General features: G+C 40.0%; 2 protein-coding genes across 3 annotated transcripts; one reads left to right on the top strand and one right to left on the bottom strand.

Annotated features, from left to right (window-relative positions):
* The first annotated feature begins 773 nt into the window (after window positions 1-773).
* On the top strand, window positions 774-10,381 carry LOC130564537 (V-set and transmembrane domain-containing protein 5). Of its 2 annotated transcripts, XM_057350658.1 has the most exons (4): window positions 776-1,054; window positions 6,467-6,793; window positions 7,544-7,687; window positions 10,049-10,381. In XM_057350658.1, exons 1-4 carry the CDS (start codon window positions 988-990, stop codon window positions 10,078-10,080), a joined length of 570 nt encoding a protein of 189 aa, XP_057206641.1. In that variant the 5' UTR covers window positions 776-987; the 3' UTR covers window positions 10,081-10,381. The 2 variants fall into 2 exon arrangements, with proteins under 2 accessions (XP_057206640.1, XP_057206641.1); XM_057350657.1 differs by having other exon boundaries at window positions 774-1,054; window positions 7,544-10,381.
* Window positions 10,382-10,549: 168 nt separating this feature from the next.
* med17 (mediator complex subunit 17) lies at window positions 10,550-18,356 on the bottom strand. The gene is made up of 13 exons (XM_057350647.1): window positions 18,244-18,356; window positions 17,520-17,775; window positions 17,269-17,432; window positions 15,984-16,203; window positions 15,750-15,886; window positions 15,592-15,673; window positions 13,794-13,946; window positions 13,573-13,703; window positions 13,302-13,486; window positions 12,878-13,015; window positions 11,637-11,754; window positions 11,391-11,550; window positions 10,550-11,250 (listed from the first exon to the last, which is right to left on the bottom strand). The coding sequence occupies exons 2-13, from the start codon at window positions 17,752-17,754 to the stop codon at window positions 11,042-11,044; spliced, it is 1,932 nt and encodes a 643-aa protein (XP_057206630.1). The 5' UTR covers window positions 17,755-17,775; window positions 18,244-18,356; the 3' UTR covers window positions 10,550-11,041.
* Between the last annotated feature and the right edge of the window lie 127 nt (window positions 18,357-18,483).

Below are 18,483 nucleotides of genomic sequence, written 5' to 3'. Positions count from 1 at the left end.
TGTTTTCCACGTTTTCTGAGTTGGTAGATGCATCGGGGACCCGATTATAGCACTTAAATGCAGAAAAAGTCTGATTTTCATCCGATGAGCCCTTTAAGGCTGTGAAAAAGTATACCCTTAAGTGTTAATGTGTTCCCTTAAGTTATGTTATGGATTGCAACAAAGTCCTTCTGTTATCTTTAATATTGACAGAGTAATGCCATGATGTCAGAAACTGAAATCACTGTGAAATTAATGATTGAAATCAAACTGTGATGTCATCATTATTTTTAGACTTTGGCCTGGATTTTACAGACTGGGTCACGTGTAAAAAAAAATGACAATTAAAATAAATTACTGTAATGAACAGAAGTTTATTATGAGGATTTATTGAAGCCACCAATCCACATCTATTTTAAACAAGAGGCTCCAAGGGGAAAACTAGGCCCCTAGTTGTTTTAAAGGAGCAATGTGGAGATTTTATCGGCATCTAGCGGTGAAGACGAACTTCGGAGTGCTGAAGATATTGTTTGCATTTATTTGTGATGCTGCAATTAAAAATCAATATTCAATAAGCATTTTGACATAATTGGGGAAAGAGCAACTGGTTGGAAGTCGCTGAACATTTCTAGAACTATTAAAATGTTAGAAGGCAGTGCACATAGAATATATAGTGCAGTTCACAATAGGCTAGGATACCATTCCGCACAGATCCATGTGTGCGTGTTTGTGTGTGTGCGTGTGTGTTATTTGCTCAGTCACAGCCTGTTGAACCAGTCTGATCGGTATCGGTTGAATCCTGCACACTTGAATGAACAGATCAGAGAGACAGGAGAAAAGAATGACATAGTAAAGGAATGAAGGAGACAGAGAAAACAGCTCAACAGAGAAAATACAGTGTATCAGGAGGAAACAATCGGCAAACAGAAGCCAAGGGTGAAAGTCTAGAGAGAGCTGTGCGGGCGATCACATGTTACGTGTATGTAAATACATGGAGGAGTGATTCTAATGAAGACTCAATGGATCTCACAGAACACTCATATACTGCTCTTCATATTCTGTCTCTGCCAGTACAGTAAGTGTGTGTGTGTTTGTGTGTTGCTTTAGGTTTGCAAGGACCAGTTAACAGTTTCCATGGGGCCAATGTCTTTATAACCATAATAACTTTTTGCCTATAGAAAACACCACCAGCTCAATATAAAACAACAGAATATTTAGCTACCTGGAGCAGTAATGGCATTTCATTGGTTAAAAAGTGGAAACCAGTATGCGTTGGTGATTTCATGTTTGACATATTTATGTACATTGTACCAATCTTGTTGTTCTTCAGGGTCCTGCGCTACAATTCATTCATTTACAACTGAAAACACACCTGTTTCGCACTCACCTGACTAACAATCTACTTCTCTTTTTATATAATAATAAAAAATCTTCTTTGTTCCTTCTTTCCCTAGCTTCAACTCTAGTCCTAGATAGCTTGCTACTCTTGTTTAGCTACTACTGTTATAAAATGTTTAATGCTCTCTCGCTAGATAAACGCCTCTGCAAATCTAATAAATGTACATGCAAATCTATAATACAAGACTTAAAACATCTTTACAACTGAAGAACCTTCAATTTATTCAATTCAACAGCTTAAAAAAAGACTGCCATGTATGTAACTTACAGTTATTGAATTCTGAAGGGTCAGTTTTGTGACATGACTCGCCAAACCTGTTTTCAGAACTTAGTTTTTTTAAACGCACCACTTTTTCACATGCACACAGAAAAAGATTTCAGTTTCACATCCTCTCTTGCCACAAACTGACAGCATTTCTAAAGCATCGGCTACTGCCACATCGCAACATAAGATTAGAAAGAGCATTATGTATAATATAATATTATTTATATTCAGAGGTGGACGAAGTACACAACTTCCTTACTTGAGTGAAAGTACAGATACTACTGGTCAAATATTACTCCACTACAAGTAAAAGTTGTAAAGACAGATTCTTACTTAAGTAAAAGTACAGAAGTATGTGCTTTTAAAAGTACTCAAGTATTAAAAGTAAGTTTCCTTTATGTCAGTTGTGCATTGTTTTATTGTCGTATACCTTATGCCTCTGAAGAAACCTACTGAATACACTGAGTAGCTCACAGTATCAGTTCTATTAAGGAGTAGTTCACTTCAAAATTTGCCCCCATTGACTTTCCACAGTCATTTTTATTCCTACTATGGAAAGTCAATGGGGGCAAATTTTGAAGTGAGCAACTCCTTTAAGAGATTTATGTGTTTAGCACATATATGTTTAGTTTAGATATAATCCTGTATGATCATTTAGCCTAATTATCCACATAAGCCCCCTAGGCCTATATGTATTTATGAGCAGTCTTCTTTTATTTTGTATATTCCCTTTACCAGTTTTAGCAGCAATTTACCAGTAAGTAGTAAGGTTCTTGTAAATAGTAAAGTGTAGAAGCCATGTGTTTGTTGGATTTATTACCATTTGTATTACCATAATTTAACTACAAACATAAACTATAGCTAGTATAATGAAACTATGGAATTTTTAGTTGCTGTGGTTTTACTAAAGAATTTGAATGAGATTTTTAAATTAAATTCCTCTTTGTAGTGTGTTTGGGGTTTTATTCCAATAGGATTTACCATCCCACCAATAGAATCCATCACATACAAGTAGACAACAAGTATCCATAGTATAGTACAAGTATCCATAGTATCCAACAAAGCAAATACAACAAATCCGTGTTATATGATGTACATTGTCAGTAAAAAAACGAAGTTCTTGAAGAACACATTAACGTATTTAAAATGTAATGGGAACTAGCATCCTAGCACTAACTTACACAGGCTGCAGACAACGATAGCGAGGGCTGCATAAGGGTACGATCACACAGAACGCGCTTTTCATGTTCGAAAACGCGAGGCGCGCCGCGCTGCTCTTTTGGTGACTCTTTGAAAAGAGCAGCGTGCAGCGTTTTTTTTTTGTATGTTGCTAGGTAACCCGAAACAGCCACAACAAGTTTCTCCTCCATGTCTCCAGGCGTTCCAAGCATTGCGACAAGGGAAGCCCCGCCTCTCCACTCATCCGATTGGACAATGGAAAAAAGCGCACATGACGTCAGGCGCGTCTCAGCGCAAAAGACGCGTTCTGTGTTTTGCTGTGAGACGCGCCTCTTTTGAATTGTTTTCAGTTGGCAGGGAGCGTTTTGCGCGCTGCTTATGCGCGCCGTGCGCCTCGCGTTTCTGCCGCCTGCAGCGCCTCGTGTTTTAGGCGGAGCGCTTTGAGCTCCCGAAGTTGAAAAACACTCAACTCTGAGCAGAAAAGCGCCTGACGTCATGTGTACTTTTTTCCATTGGTCAATCGGATTAGTGGAGAGGCGGGGCTTCCCTTGTCGCAATGCTTGGAACGCCTGGAGACATGGAGGAGAAACTTGTTGTGGCTGTTTCGGGTTACCTAGCAACATGCAAAAAAAACGCTGCACGCTGCTCTTTTCAAAGAGTCACCAAAAGAGCAGCACGGCGCGCCTCGCGTTTTCGAACATGAAAAGCGCGTTCTGTGTGATCATACCCTAAATCTGGTCTCAGAACAGATTACAATTTATGTCCTAACGTTACATCATTTCTTCAGCCTTTTGAGCTTTACACGTCTGAGGAATTAAAAAGAATGGCATTAAATGGTTAAATATCGTAAATTAGTGTCACTCGTCATAGGCTGTGGTAAAGTCAATTCAATTTTACCTCAGGTGGAAAAATGGCAGGTAATTTACACGCAGGCTTACAAAATGCAAAAGAAAATGACGGTCAAAACAGGGTTCCCGGTGCTTGATAACACGGATAACAAAACCACGCTTAAGAAAATATGAATTTTACCTTCTTATTTTTTATTATTTCCAGTCCCGACTCGATAAACTTGCTGCTCGGTGGAGTTGCCAGCGCGCTACTGCTCTGCCAAAGATATCATTCCGCCGATAAAGAAACTCATCTGTAGTTTGATTTATTTATTTGATTTAAATCATAGATGTCATTTAAACATTAAACATTTTCAACAAAAGAATATTTAATTATATAAGAAAAATCTACCAAAACTCAGGAGAATTACTTTGTCAAGTGGAACAAAGTGTTCTCGGTCAGGGGTGTGCTCGACTCCATGCATCACCTGCGCAAAGCAATCGGGTTATGACATCAAGATACCGGGACATCGTTTCTAGGCAAGTGCTTCCTGCTCGATCTCGCGGTAGTGTGACGTGAGCCGGTCGGTCTGCGCAGCTAAGTACGAAGTCGAAAGTATCTATCACATTGAGCAAGAACGTCGCTTGTGAGACTCATGTAAATTGACCTGGATTTCTGCATTTATCTATCGTAGTTGATTTTCATACAGTTAGGACAGTGAAAGGAAGAATATACTGATACAGACCTATTGAATGAATTAACAAAAATATTCCAGAAACTCCATTTGCATTAAATACATAACAAAATCAGCCTAGATATCTGAGATATTTGTATGTTTAAAAGGATTATCAACCAAATATAAGAACTTTAAAAAGTTCAAATGCATAATGTATTTTAAGCATGAAATCATATGCCCACATGCAGCCCATAAAGGTCCCATAAGGGCAAACCTATATGGGAACCACATTTGTAATCCCACATGGGGCCCATATATTTTGCCCTTTTTTATCCCATGCCCATGTGGAGCCCATGTCGCCCAGATATAACCCACATGGGGCCCACATACCAATGTTGGCTGGGTGTTGTTCAAATGTTCATGCTGTCCATAAATATTAATAGTTATTTCTTCTCAGACAATGGAATTTGCCTGTCACTTTGTTGTTAGATATGTATTCACTGGTGGACAGTAGGCTACATTTAAGTTAAACTTGGCGAAGTGATATGGAACTGTAATGCGGTCAGCAGACCTGGAACACCTTCATAGGTGTGCATTTACCGAAAGTTAATGCATACCCATAGAACGTTTGTCAGCTAATCACATTGAAGCATTCAACAGCCCTGTGGTAAAACAAGGATTAATAAATGCCGAAAAACGAAATTGTTCATTTATAGCTAATGATACCTGATCCATTTACTAATAGCACCTTATTGTAAAGCATTCCCTTAATTATTAAGTGTTTAATATCATTACATTACTTTTAGGCAGTTATTGTGCATTCAGCTATTTTAAAGACTGGAATAACAACGCACATAAGCAATACTGCTCATACAAAAAATAACCACCATATCAGTCTCACCCAAACTTTCCTCAAATATTTTGTGTCAGTAAATAGTGAAAACTGTGCTGCAGTAACACTGTTGGTAAGCAGATTCAGCCAAAAGGAAGTAGCGATACACCACTTCGCTCACTGGATATAGGAAGTGTGATAATGGTCTATTGAGAGAATCGTAGGTGTTTTTTTCTCCGATTTGCATTATTAAGGCCTTACGTCCAATCAATGGCATTTACCACAGGCAAACTTCATTTGTCAATGTGATATTTCAATCGTATTTCTTTCTCCTGTTAAAAGTGCTATGGAAATTAATTGGTTGAAATCAAATTGATGTTGAAATTCATTTAGATGTTATTTCATCAGCGTTCCTGAGGCACATTTAATCTTGATTATGTAGTCACTCATGGATGATTGCAGCACCAGTTTGTGAAATAGTATAGTCTCATATCAGCTGATAAGTAGACTTGTTCCTGATTTCAAAGAAGGTAATTATTAACTGATTGAAAATAATTTTAGGCTTGCGAAGTAATGTATAACGCATGTCTTGGTTTCGGCACATTGCAAAAAAAAACAAGATACATGTTTGTTTGCCTCCACCATTACAGGGATGAAAAATGTCCTCATTTCATTCCAAGACTTCCTTCGACAAAACACAAAAGAAGATGTTTTGAGGAAAGTTACTTACCAACCAACCAACACTAGCCCCAGTATTGGCTGTGAGGTTGACTTTCCTGCAGAGTTCAGCTCCAGCCCTGATCAAACACACCTGAACAAACGAATCATGGTCTTCGGGAATAGGTGTGCCGCGCACAGTCTGATCCATGTATGACATCAGTAGTATTTTTAATATACTGCTGGCTTTAGGTCTTTTAGCGATACATATTCAAATTCTAACACCACCTGTCTTGGCCAAATAAGCTGAAAATAGGAATCTTTTTTCTTACAAATATATCGTTACGTTAAGGCATGTTATAGCAGGTATGGATTAGGATACTGTTTACTATTGTGCTGATTGTGTTTGGCTGAGGAAAGCATAACATATACATCAATGATGGAAATGATTGGATGGAGTAAATGATGAAAAAAAGTCCTTTAACAACCACATAGCACTGGAATGGCAACCACCCTCAATGGTAAATCAGGCTAGTTTTACACAGGCAAATAGGCTATCACTCACATTTTTTCATATTTGGTCCAAGTTGGCAGTTTTTTTTTGCTAACAACAGCTTAACCACACTCATTAAAACTCTCTATCTCTCTGAAGCTCAGGCCATAACTATTCAAGTCCAGAAGGAAGCTGTAACCGCACCAGTACAGGGAAGTGTGTTTTTCTCCGTGGACATAAAATGCATTGGCATTCCAACAATCGGATGGATGTTCAGCGGCACAAGCAAGCAGCAAAGGATTGCAGCCTGGACACCCGGTGGCTCTGTCAACATCACACAACTCTACAAGGGAAGAGTGACAGCTTATCCTAATGGCTCGCTCACCATATCCCACCTACAGCTCCAAGACTCTGGTTATCACATCATCACTGTGACAGAGCCTTCTGGAAACAGCAAAGATGCAGGTGTGCTACTGAATGTAACAGGTGAGAATAATAACGAATATTTGTCTTATTTCTATATTCAGCGTCACATTAAATGAGGCTTTCCATTGATGTGTGGTTTGTTAGGATAGGACAATATTTGTCAGAGATACAATTATTTGAAAATCTGAAATCTGAAGGTGCAAAAAATCATAATATTGAGAATATCGCCTTTGAAGTTGTTCATCAGGGGCACTGTAGCTGGCTGAAAGAAGAAACGGGTTTGTTTTAACGCTCTCTGTTGGGTTACCGCTGTGATGACATTGTGGAAAGTAAAAGAACCTGAAAGCAGAAATTCTAAACTTTACATAGATACTAAACTTGCGGCATCCACTCACAAAAATAAAGTTTTGATATATTTACGGTAGGAAATTTACAATGTCTTCATGGAACATGAGCTTTACTTAATATACTAATTATTTTTGCCATAAAAGAAAAATTGATCATTTTGACCCATACAATGTATTTTTGGCTATTGCTACAAACATACCCGTGTGGCTTATGACTGGTTTTGTGGTCCAGGGTCACATTTCATCTGTATTCTACCCTGTTAGAGATTGCGTACAATTTTTCTACTATGGAGTTGGGGAGGTCGCGAAAATAAATCTAAAAATTGAAGTTTAGAAAAACATTCTACTTATTGTACTTTCAAAAATTTACTTTTTTTGTAATACTCTTTGCTTTTAAAAAAGTAAAAAATATATGATCACATCTTCCGTGTCGCATTGAATAAAGGATGTATGTGTGTTTCAGAGGTGCTCTATGAGGATATACAGTATTTGGTTGTGTTTGTCATTGTGTTGGGAGCACTGGCTGCATTTCTCATGCTGTGCATATGGCTCCTGAATAAACTATACTGCTACATTAAGGCCTGGAATCTAAGACGACACTTACCAGGTAGCCCGCACGCACGCACACACACAACAGGTGAAACTACACATCATGTATGGCAGTCTTATGAAAAACTGTGACTTGACCCAGCGAGGTTTTGAATATATTAAAAAGGGGAGTGGGCCCAGCACTGAATCCTAAGGCACCCCAGTGGTTAGCTGGACATATCTGCCTGTGTTGAGGTAAACCTCTAGCCTAGTCCAACAGTGTGGATTAGAGTGCTCCACTGTATTAAAGACAGCAGATCAATCTGGTCCAGCAGAATGAGGATGGATGTTTTGCAGTTAGCTCGTCCCGCTCTGCATTTGCTTGCAAAAGCTATTTTGTATGTTTTTCTTTCTACCAAAGGAAATCTCTGCTGTAGATTTTAAAGGGGTCATATGACACGGCTAAAACGAATATTATCGTTTGTTTAAGATGTAATGCAATGTGTATACACACACAAGCGCGGATTTACGCACAGGCTTGCCTAGGCTGCAGCCTAGGGGCCCCACCTGTTTAGGGGCCTCTGATTGGATTATTTATTTAGAATTTACTTCAGCGCGAATAAAAAATAGACCCTCATTGGCCCATAAGAAATATAACAAAAAATAAGCCGGTGATTGGATAGATGTTACATTTGGGTCACATCTGTCCAATCAGCTGCTGGTGAAATCATGTCAATCATATTATACAGGTTGGTTTTTAATTATGGCTTTGTTTTATACACAGTTTATGGAACGCACAGTGGTTTGTGTAAAGATCCACCGAGGCGTTATTAGGGGCCGTTTTTATTTTGCGTATACTTGTATAAAACTGAAGCTTGCGCTCTCGTGGTGTTTGCTGTTGCAAAGTAACCCGGAATGTAGAGGAAACACTGTAGTATTTGATGTGTGTGTATCCGAGTGTGATTGTTCTGACGCCCCAAGCAGCGTTGGTTTGTGTCTCAGCAGGCTCAGCTTGATTCTATCGAACCCTGGTGCGTTTGTATTCATCTTACATCATCACGAACGTGCATGACACATGATAGTAAACAGAACACGGGTCAATTTATTTTGTTTTTCAATGACTTGATGGTATTATGCGCAGCGCAGAGTAAACAACACTTGGTTTTACTGTATGTTCGCTTACAGAGCTTTCTGCTGCTTGCAAACAGACTATTTATCAGGACTATTTTAAAATCTGGAAACATCGTATTACCGTTCATTTGCCGCTCTGACTCCACTCGCAACCCGCAAAACAATGCAGGCTCACTCTTGCTCAAATCCAAGGTAAATTACCAATGCGATCATTTCTTACACGTGTTTTAATGAATACATTGTAATCGGCTAAAGCGCATGCGCAGGGTTCGGTACCCTGGTGCACCTGAGTTCATGTCACAGCTTTTACATTAGCGGCTTTTCATGCAAATCGTACTCCGTTCCGAACTAAACTGCAAGCGTGAAAGGCACGTGAAAGGCACCTGAAAGCCACCTAAGGGGGGCCTCACCCAAAGAGCAGCCTAGGGGCCCCTGACCACCTTAATCCGTCCCTCTGCACGATTTAAGGTTCAAAAACACTGCGTGTGACAGAAATGTAATGCTTCTTACCATATTTGGAACAGGTTCCAAAGCAATTGTACTGACAGGTACGCCCACCTTACTTGCGTATACATTTGGGCGGTCTTAGTCAACTCATACCACGAACTGATGTAGATTTGTGGGGGTGTGGTTACACGAGGTGCTTCAGGCAGGTCTGAGTGAGCATTCATCTTTTGTTCCCACACTTTATTTTTTGCAATTTTACGTGTCTAATACATGCATGGGCAACTTATAACACACCAAAGACACAGAAAAACCTGTATTCGCGCCATATGACCCCTTTAAATCAAATGTAGCACTATCAGACACACCGGGTCAGGTTTGTCATAGCTGTAATCTTAGTCTGGTGTATGAGAATTCTGATCTATCAGTCTACTTTTCAGAGGTATCGAGGTTTGTAAAGTGGTGTGATTTAAATGGTCTTGTTTTTCTATTTAAAACAAGATTGAGATGATGTTCGTACCCTGATCAATGGGCAATTATCACTGAAGTAAATATGCTCCAACAACTACCTTGGCATCTATACACTTAGCTAGGGATCCAAGCATTGTTAGAAAAATGCTTTAAATATGTCTTGCAGTATATTTAAAGTCCACATCCATTCAAGTTTATGGCACAATCAGTCACATCACATCAGGTCAATCACAATTAGTTACAATGTCACTGATGTCAAACCAGTAGTATTTGAACGTGGACAAAGGAGGTCAGGTCTGTCAGTTAATAACATCAGATTTCATTTCTAGATGAGCTATTCCTTGACCACTGTTACTTTTTTTTGTCAATCGTTTCTTTTGTATTTTACACACAGAGCACAATGAAACAGAACTACAGCCACTTTGAGGAGCACAGGCATCTTTCACATACTGAAGGAGAGGATCTATCAGACCTGCATGTCTCTCTGAATGCAAATGGAAACTCACTCCAGTGGGCCCAGGAACTGTCTTTACACTAGCCCACATTAGTTTGATGTAGGACACTCAAGGATTTTACGCAAACGAATCACACGACACTGAAAACCAAATGTTTCTAACTGAATGATTCCTTGGAATATCATTTGGTGGACGGCACACAGAGAAAACATTTGAAATCAGGGATTCTGTCCACCGTGTGTGTTGAGATTTATTAAACATGACTACTCTACCAGACATTGTCGGGAGTTCTTGGGTGTCCTGTGATTGTGGGATTGGAGTTTTGAGATTTAAATTTAGTTTTGACATTGGCACAGGCATCAGAAAAGATTGAATTTATTTACAGAACAGAAACAATACACAGTTGAAAATATACAGTAAATGTTTTATTTTGAAGTTGTTAACCAAAGTTGTTTTTTTTCCTTATAAAAATGGACAATTAAAAGGTTAGTTCATTTTACTCAAAACCTGTATGAATTTCAATATTCTGCTGAACACAAAGATGTTTGAAGAAAAGAATGTTTGTAACCAAACAGCTCCGGAGCACATCCTTAGTAGAAAATAACCTACTATTATGGTGGTCAATCAGTCTGCTCAGAAGTGTTTGGTTTCCCACATTCTTCAAAATACTTAGCAGAACAAATAAATGTATCCAGGTTTGGAACGATGAAATGCTAATAATTTAGGTTTTGATTCAGGTTTTGATGAAATGATGACAGAATTTTGGGTGAACTATCCCTTTGAAGAAGTTGAAGTCATGTATATGCGACTTTACTCAGCATTGGCAGCACTGGAACGAAAATGAGCAACGTTTCTCATACGAATCCAACGATTTAAATGAAGAGTCATTACAACAGAACCTGTTGACAGCGAACGTGTAATGTCTACGGTCTCTACGAACACGGTGTCAATGCCGCCATCAGCAGCTCCATTTTATAAACAAAGTTTCGTCCTTCCATTCTGCCCCAGTGTACTTCTTTATAAGAACCCCTCAGGTGACTCCATTTACCATCCTGCACCACGTCACTCTTGGGCGGCTCTTTTGCCTGACTGCGAGGAAACTGAACCAGGACCTTACAGCCGCTCTCTGGACCGTTCCGCACTGCAAACAGGCAAGCGGGGCGTATTACTTTTCAGTGAATGAAAGAATCACAACAAAAACATAACATTTGCAAAAAGACTAGTAATAAAAAAGAACATTTGGTACAGGTAACAGACATGGAGATTTGTTTGTGCATGCACCTGAAATCGCGTGTTCTCCATTGGGAGATGCGACGGTGATGGCAGACGCGTTCCCGACGCTCTCGATGGGCCCGAGCCCCACGTGATTACTGAAACTCAACACATGCCAACCCATGACTTTGGCCAGCTGCTGCACGGCATGCACCTGATGCTGCGACATCTGCAGAAACACACACAAGGCAAGTGTCAATTAGAAGCCATGCACTTTGCTGATGGCGGGAGACATGTGTGAGGGTGGTCTGTGACCTGTGACAGCAGGAAGTCCTGCAGCTCCTGCTCCTGGTGCGACAGCGTGATGACGCGGCCGTCTCTGTGCACCACTCGGATCTGCTCCACACCAATGTTCAGCTGCAACTGAATGGACCTGAAGACGAGGAGGAAGAGTCACGGTTTGAGGATCCAAACAAGCTCAATGAAGAAGCTGCTTTATTATTTTGTTTTCAGTATTACATTGTTCTTGTTGAAATGCAGTGTCTTATTCAACAAACAAGACACAAGTGTTTTAGCACAGGGGTTCCCAAATTGTGGGTACCATTTATTCCAATGACTAACAATGACCGTCGTTCACCTAAGATTAAAGGAATAGTTCACCTTCACAATTGAAACGTCTGTCATCATTTACTCACCCTGTTGTCATTTTAAACCTGTGTGATTTTCTTTCTTCTGCAAAACACAAAAGATATTTTGAAAACTGTAGGTAACCAATGGACACAAAACCAATGCAAGTCAATGGGGACCAACGGTTTTCTGTTACCAACATTCTTCAAAATATCTTCTTTTGTGTTCTGCAAAAGAAAGTCATGCAGGTTTGAAATGACAAGGTGGTGTGTAAATCATGACAGAATTTTCATTTGAAGGTGAACTACTCATCTAAAGCCTTTTTATGAATAGAAATGAAAATATTCAAGCAGAAGAAAACAAAAGCAACAAGGCAGGCATATGTGCTAACATAACATCGACATTGTGGAAATTAGTAGAAGAAGAAATAAATCTTGGGCCCACACTGCTTTATTTGCATCACAATGTTTCTTTGTTGCATAAACATAGCCACTAAGCTAGTGTTACTTCCAATAAACACAACGTTTATTTTGGTTAACACACTATATTGCGTGTAAACGTTCCAGCTTGGTACAAAACAAAAAACCTAGCCTAACTGCTTCTCTTACACACGCACATGTCTTTCAAGGCTCATGCGCTGACCCAGTACCCTGTACCGTAGTACATGGTGTAGAAGCACACCGTACCAAAGTGCATTATATAAAGGGGAAATTAACATGTTAACAGTTAGGACTGTGTCTGAACAACTATTCTCACGGACTAGCAGTCCAGTTAGGACTAACCAATCTTACTTGGTCTAATTTCAATTAGACCAATTTACCTTTTTATGAAACTGACTTGAAGTCATGACCGGTCTTGAAGAAAAAAAATGAGGTGACTAACTTATAAGACTGGTCTAAGCAGTTTATGCAACCGGCCCCAGGTCTTACTTGCAGATCTGCTCGTATCCTTGAGAGGTGATGAGAACTTTCACGCTGGATTCATACACATCATTAATGTTGGACCAGTGAGCCTGAATCTGAGGATCCTCTATGCGACTCGCCAGACTGTCAATGGTACGTGCCGTCCTAAGAATGAAAGATAAAGAGCACAATTTCTTATGACGTGAGAGTTTATTTGGTTCTCCTCCTTCCCATTTTATTGGACTTATTGATACAAAGCTGCAAAACAACTCAACTGCTTCTGTAAGTTCATGATGTCACAAAGCAGACCATGTTTGTTAGCGAAGTGCCTGATTATTCGAGTGCAAGATTTTGACTTTGTCCATCACATTTTAGTGTGGATGGTTTGTAAGCAGTGTTGCGTTTTAATAAAAGCTCATGACACATCTGAGTGCGTCTGTGAATACTCCACCTGCTTCTCAGGAAGATGTGCTTGGCCTGTTTGATGATCTTCTCCAACAGTCCTTCTATGTGCTGCCAGGAGCTGATCTCTGCTTTATCATAGCCCATGGGTCCCGCCAGCCGCAAGCGTTTGTGACCGAATGGAGCGCTGGCAGGATGAGGCATCGTCACCGAGCTCAGTGTCTGCTTGTGAAACTATAACCCCACATACAGAGGAACCTGTTCGTCACTGCAGCGTTATGACATCATCGGTGAGAACCTGACCGCATGTGGACACGTACCTCTCGTATGAGCTGGTGAAGGTTGTGTTCCAACACATACAGATGGTCGTCTGGTTTAATCCTGTCTGGTGATGCTCTTTGGCTCTTCTTCTCTCCAGCGGAGTGGCAGAGAGAGATGGAAAGCTGCAGACCTGAAGAGACAACAAACATGACTAGATCATACCATTTTGATTGATTTCATTTCAACACATTTTACATGGAGAGAATCAGCTTGTAAATACCAGGGAAAGGATGTGAGATGATCTGATTCTTGACGACGATGTGAGGGATCTGTGATTTGATCTGAACGGCTTCGCGTGAGAGCTGAGCAAAAATCTCTTTACACAGCAACACGTTCTGAGCCGCTTCCAGTCTTAAGTGCCACATCTGAGAACCTTAGAGAAAAAAATCATCAACGACATCTTTACAGCCAGCCATGAAGCCAGGAACACTCCACCTGACTGTGCTTCAACACTAAAAAGATGGCTCAACAATAACCGCAAAGACGGCGGGTTATAGCATACACATTACAAGCCAATTCTGAGACTAAAGGCCCATAACATTAGATTTTTTTTACATTTAAGAGAATGGTGGAGTCCACATTATAACAATAAAAGTAAAAAAACAGGGGTTATTTTGGTTTATTTATTTAATTAAATTGTTAAGTAATTATCCAATTCTTTATTTTAGGCGTTTTTATCTTGTGTGCTTTTGTTTTATTTATTTATATAGGTTTACTTGATTTTATTTCAATTTTAGTTTAGTCAAGTTTAGTTTTGTATATATTAATAATAATAATAATTTTAGTGCTTAAATTTATTGCTAAGGCACAATAATATTTCGACCTATATTTTTAATCGATTTTGAAATAACACAAATGTTTACATAGTTTTTGAGACATTTATAATATAAAGCACTTGAGCTTTTAAAATGTGAAACTGCAACGCAGACGAAACGCTATCGTCCGATTGCGTGGACGCTAATATAGTTATACTACTGGATATCTGTATAGATATCGTCTTTGATGTGAACGGGCCCTTAAAGTCCCAGTGAAATTAAACATTACAATGCCTATTTTTCCATTAAATATTGCAGCGTTTATTGATTAATTTCAACTCGATTTATATAGCGCTTTTCACAATGTGTATTGTTCCAAAGCAGCTTTACAGGAGAAAATAAGAAAAACACAGAAAAGGTAAAACACAGTACAGTGCATGGTGTTTGTAGAAAAAGCAAGATCATTTTAATAAATAATATCAGCAGTCTCCCAGTGAACAACCCTGTGGTGAGGAGCCCAAACTCCAATAATAAATAAATGGAGAATAAAACCTCGGGAGAAACCAGTCTCAGCCGGGAGGGCCAGTTCTCCTCTGACGTGTCACAGCTGCACTCAGTGACTTTGATTAAACGTTACGGAGTAAATGTTTATGAATAATAGGGAGAGCTTATTAGTTGTGATTTAGGACATTTCATTTGTTGAAACTGTTTAGGTCTAATTTTGTCTTATTTGTGACCGATATCAGACAACAGTGGAATGTTATAAGCAGGGAAAATAGTAGTAGCACAATGTAACTGCTGTCATGTGATGTAAGTTTAGCATTAAATACTAAGTATTGTAAATTTAGCATTAATGTGACAAGTAGTCCATCTTTGCTCTTGATTGGGGATGGAATTGCCTATTGTAAATAGTTTATCAATGTGAGCCATTCTCTTTTTAATTAGGGTCAGGTTAATTTTGTAAAATATGAAAATGCACTTCCTTCCTGTAGTGACTATCCATCTTAAATGCCATATGTTAGACGGCTTGGGTGGAGCATCTGTTAACTCCTCCCCTTCAACTGTCAGTCTGCTGTCAGTTCCATTTCAAAATGCAACGGCTGTTTTCATACAGCCCACATCCACTATTTTTCTCACTGGAAATTCCATTTCACCCGGAAATGCGTCAAAAGTATTGTACAGGGACTATAAAGCTGGGATATGGATGTTTAAACCCAAGCATTCAGTTATTTGCCTTCCCAGTGAACAATCTGTCGCGTTTACCTGGTTTGGCTTTGGGTGGTCTCCTGAAGAGATTCAATGTGCCAAGGTCACCTATATCAGGGGACTGCTTCTGAATGGATACCTGCAGAGACAGGGCAAACACTCAGGCCGTGAGAAAAACCTTAATTTACTTGACATCATATGTTCTTGACTTTTACCTTGATATAAGCAGAGCCCTCCAGGTCACTGGGGATCTGCACAGTAAGCGGACAATAATCATCGGGAACCTTCTTATCTAGGTCGATGTCTGTGTTCTTTATCACCTCAAACGTGCCTTGATGGGGAAACAGGGACCCTGCATGCGATTCGGCATGTCATTAGAACGGAGCGATATTACACTTCTGTTTTCATGAAACCAAGGTCACAGACACATCAGTAAACACAAACTGTACCAGCGCTGCGGTAGCTGAGATCTCCGAGGATCTTGTCTCCGACTTTGCGCAGCTTCCACTGCGAGCGCAGCCGCAGCAGCTCCGAGTTAAAGTCTCTCTGTCTGCGCTGCTCCTGGTTCTCAGCCAGTGACTTGGTCAGTTTCTCGGCACCTTTGAGAAGCAGCTGAGCTGCAGTTGCCAAAGATCTTTTCTTACTGATCAGCTGGAAAACCTGTGGGGTCTGTGGAAAACACACACAGCGGTATCACGATTAGTGTGAATTTCAAAAGTCACAAACAGCATAGTGCGATACATCAGCCGATATTCTACATTTGTGATTATTCTACATTTGTATTTTCCACATACCGTGCATGTTTGTATCTCCTCTTTGCCCCGCCTCTCTGAAACACGCTGATTTTTTACAAAGCTCATGGCTCTGAAAAGCGAGGTGTGCTATGATTGGCCAGTTAACCAGTGCGTAGTGATTGGTCAAATACTGCAAGCATTTCACGGAAATGTAACACCTCTTACCATATTCGGAACATCAGGATCCAAAGCAGTTGTACTGACAGGCGATACAATGAGATTTACAATTACGCCAATGATTTGGGTGATCTTAGTCAAATCATGTTACGAAGTTACGTAGATTCGCCAGGGTGTGGTTACACGAGGCGTTTCAGGCAGGTCTGGTCGAGCATTCGCTTTTAGATAGAATGCATCTTTTGTTCCCACACTTTGATTTGTGCAATTTTACGTGTCTAATACATGCATGGGCAAACTTATAACACACCAAAAACACAGAAAAAAACATACTTCCGCCATATGACCCCTTTAAGATTTAATTATGTACGTAAGATTTTAAAATAAAAACGAAACCGGAAGTGGCACTGAACCAGTGTTTACATCTTGCGAAGTGGTCTATAAAAGGTGGCGCCTTGTTTAGTCAATGTATACATTTTAGAAATATAGGCGCGCACCACACTTTGAAAATCCCTGATTTACGATATTATGCTGTGCGTAGTATTAACACAATATCAGCCATTTTTTCATGATATTCAGCTCATTTCAAGATTGTGTCAGCAGAGCATTGTTTCTTCTTGCTGTGTAAATCCATTTCAATTATATTTATTCTTAAAAATGATCGTGCTTCTGGATTAATCCTGAGTCAAACTAGCGAGCTTTGTGAGAACACACGTATTCAAGTGAACAGGGTCATTTTTGGAGTTTTGGACTCATTTAGGTTCAAACTTCCTCTTTCGTAGTCATGTGTTTGACACTGTGTAGAAATGGTTCGTGAGTCAGTGACCTTGGCAACAGTGGGGTCCTGGGACACAGGGTCGAGTGCCATATACTTCTTCTCTTTGACAACACTCAGCACATCATGCAGCACACACATCTCTGTTAGTGCGCTTCGCAAGTTGTTCCTCACGGAGTCCCAGGGCCACAGTGACGGCTGAAACTTCACTGTACCTGTCAGCAGAGAGCCGGGTCAGTAGTTCAAGTCTTTGTAAAGTAAAAGACTAAAGAGCATTGAGCCGAACAAATATATAAGCATACCCTCATCCTCTTCTGCCTCACGTGTGCTCCATTCGTCCCTCTTCTCCCGGTCGGTGCGTTCCTCGTCCGAATCTGAGCTCTGGCCAAAGTCGATCCTCTGAGCGAGCTTAGCCAGGTTCTGAGACATGGACAGCGGAGGCACGTACGTCTCCATCCCATCCAGAGAGACCTCTTGTACCTGCCGCTCACACGACGACTCGATGCTCACACGGACCGCTGGGCCGCCCGACATCATGCTGAAGACGCACTGGGTCTGCTATAGTGAAAGAAGCATTTGGCCAACCTAAATGCTCGCTTTTAAGAGTTTAAAAACACTGACTAGTTATGCAGTTATTTTGTACTATGTGTTACTATGTAGGCAGGTAGCCAAGCCAACTAGGATGATCAGATTAAGACGATTGCCAAAAAAGTAACACACTAAAACGTGAAACTATAATGCCCACAATTAACATAAGATGCTCGACTGTGTACCGCGTTCATAATGTTATAGAACATTGAATGTTGATGTCATGTCCAATATTGCTGCCTAAGTATGTTTTAACACCAAGGTGTCCATGTAGTCTGCCTAATAGGTAATGAGACGCAGACAGAGCCATTGATTCAAACATGCAAAACGAGCTTTGTGCAACTTTCTCTTTCTCAGTTTGTGCCAGACAAAGCTGCAACGCTAGTGTATTGTTTAGAATGAATATGTATGATATACAATGTTGCGTACTATACTTACATCTCGACTGGTTTTCCTGTTCTTCTTTGTTTATTTGTTTGTGGTGTAGCTCCGAGCTAAATGACTGCTGCTAACTGCAACTGAACGAGAGCTTACCAAATCTCGCGAGGATGTAGGAATACCGAGTCTTTTTTATTTTTTTTAAAGTACCGAGTTTTTTTAACGTGTGCTTGATCTTTGTTTATTATAAAAACAATGTTAACAAAGATCTAAAATACATTTACTTTCTTTAGATTATAT

Source organism: Triplophysa rosa, linkage group LG14 (assembly GCF_024868665.1).
Source record: "Triplophysa rosa linkage group LG14, Trosa_1v2, whole genome shotgun sequence".
NCBI lineage: Eukaryota > Metazoa > Chordata > Actinopteri > Cypriniformes > Nemacheilidae > Triplophysa > Triplophysa rosa.
The sequence above is the reverse complement of the archived record's forward strand: the minus strand, read 5'-3'. Positions and strand labels throughout refer to the sequence as shown.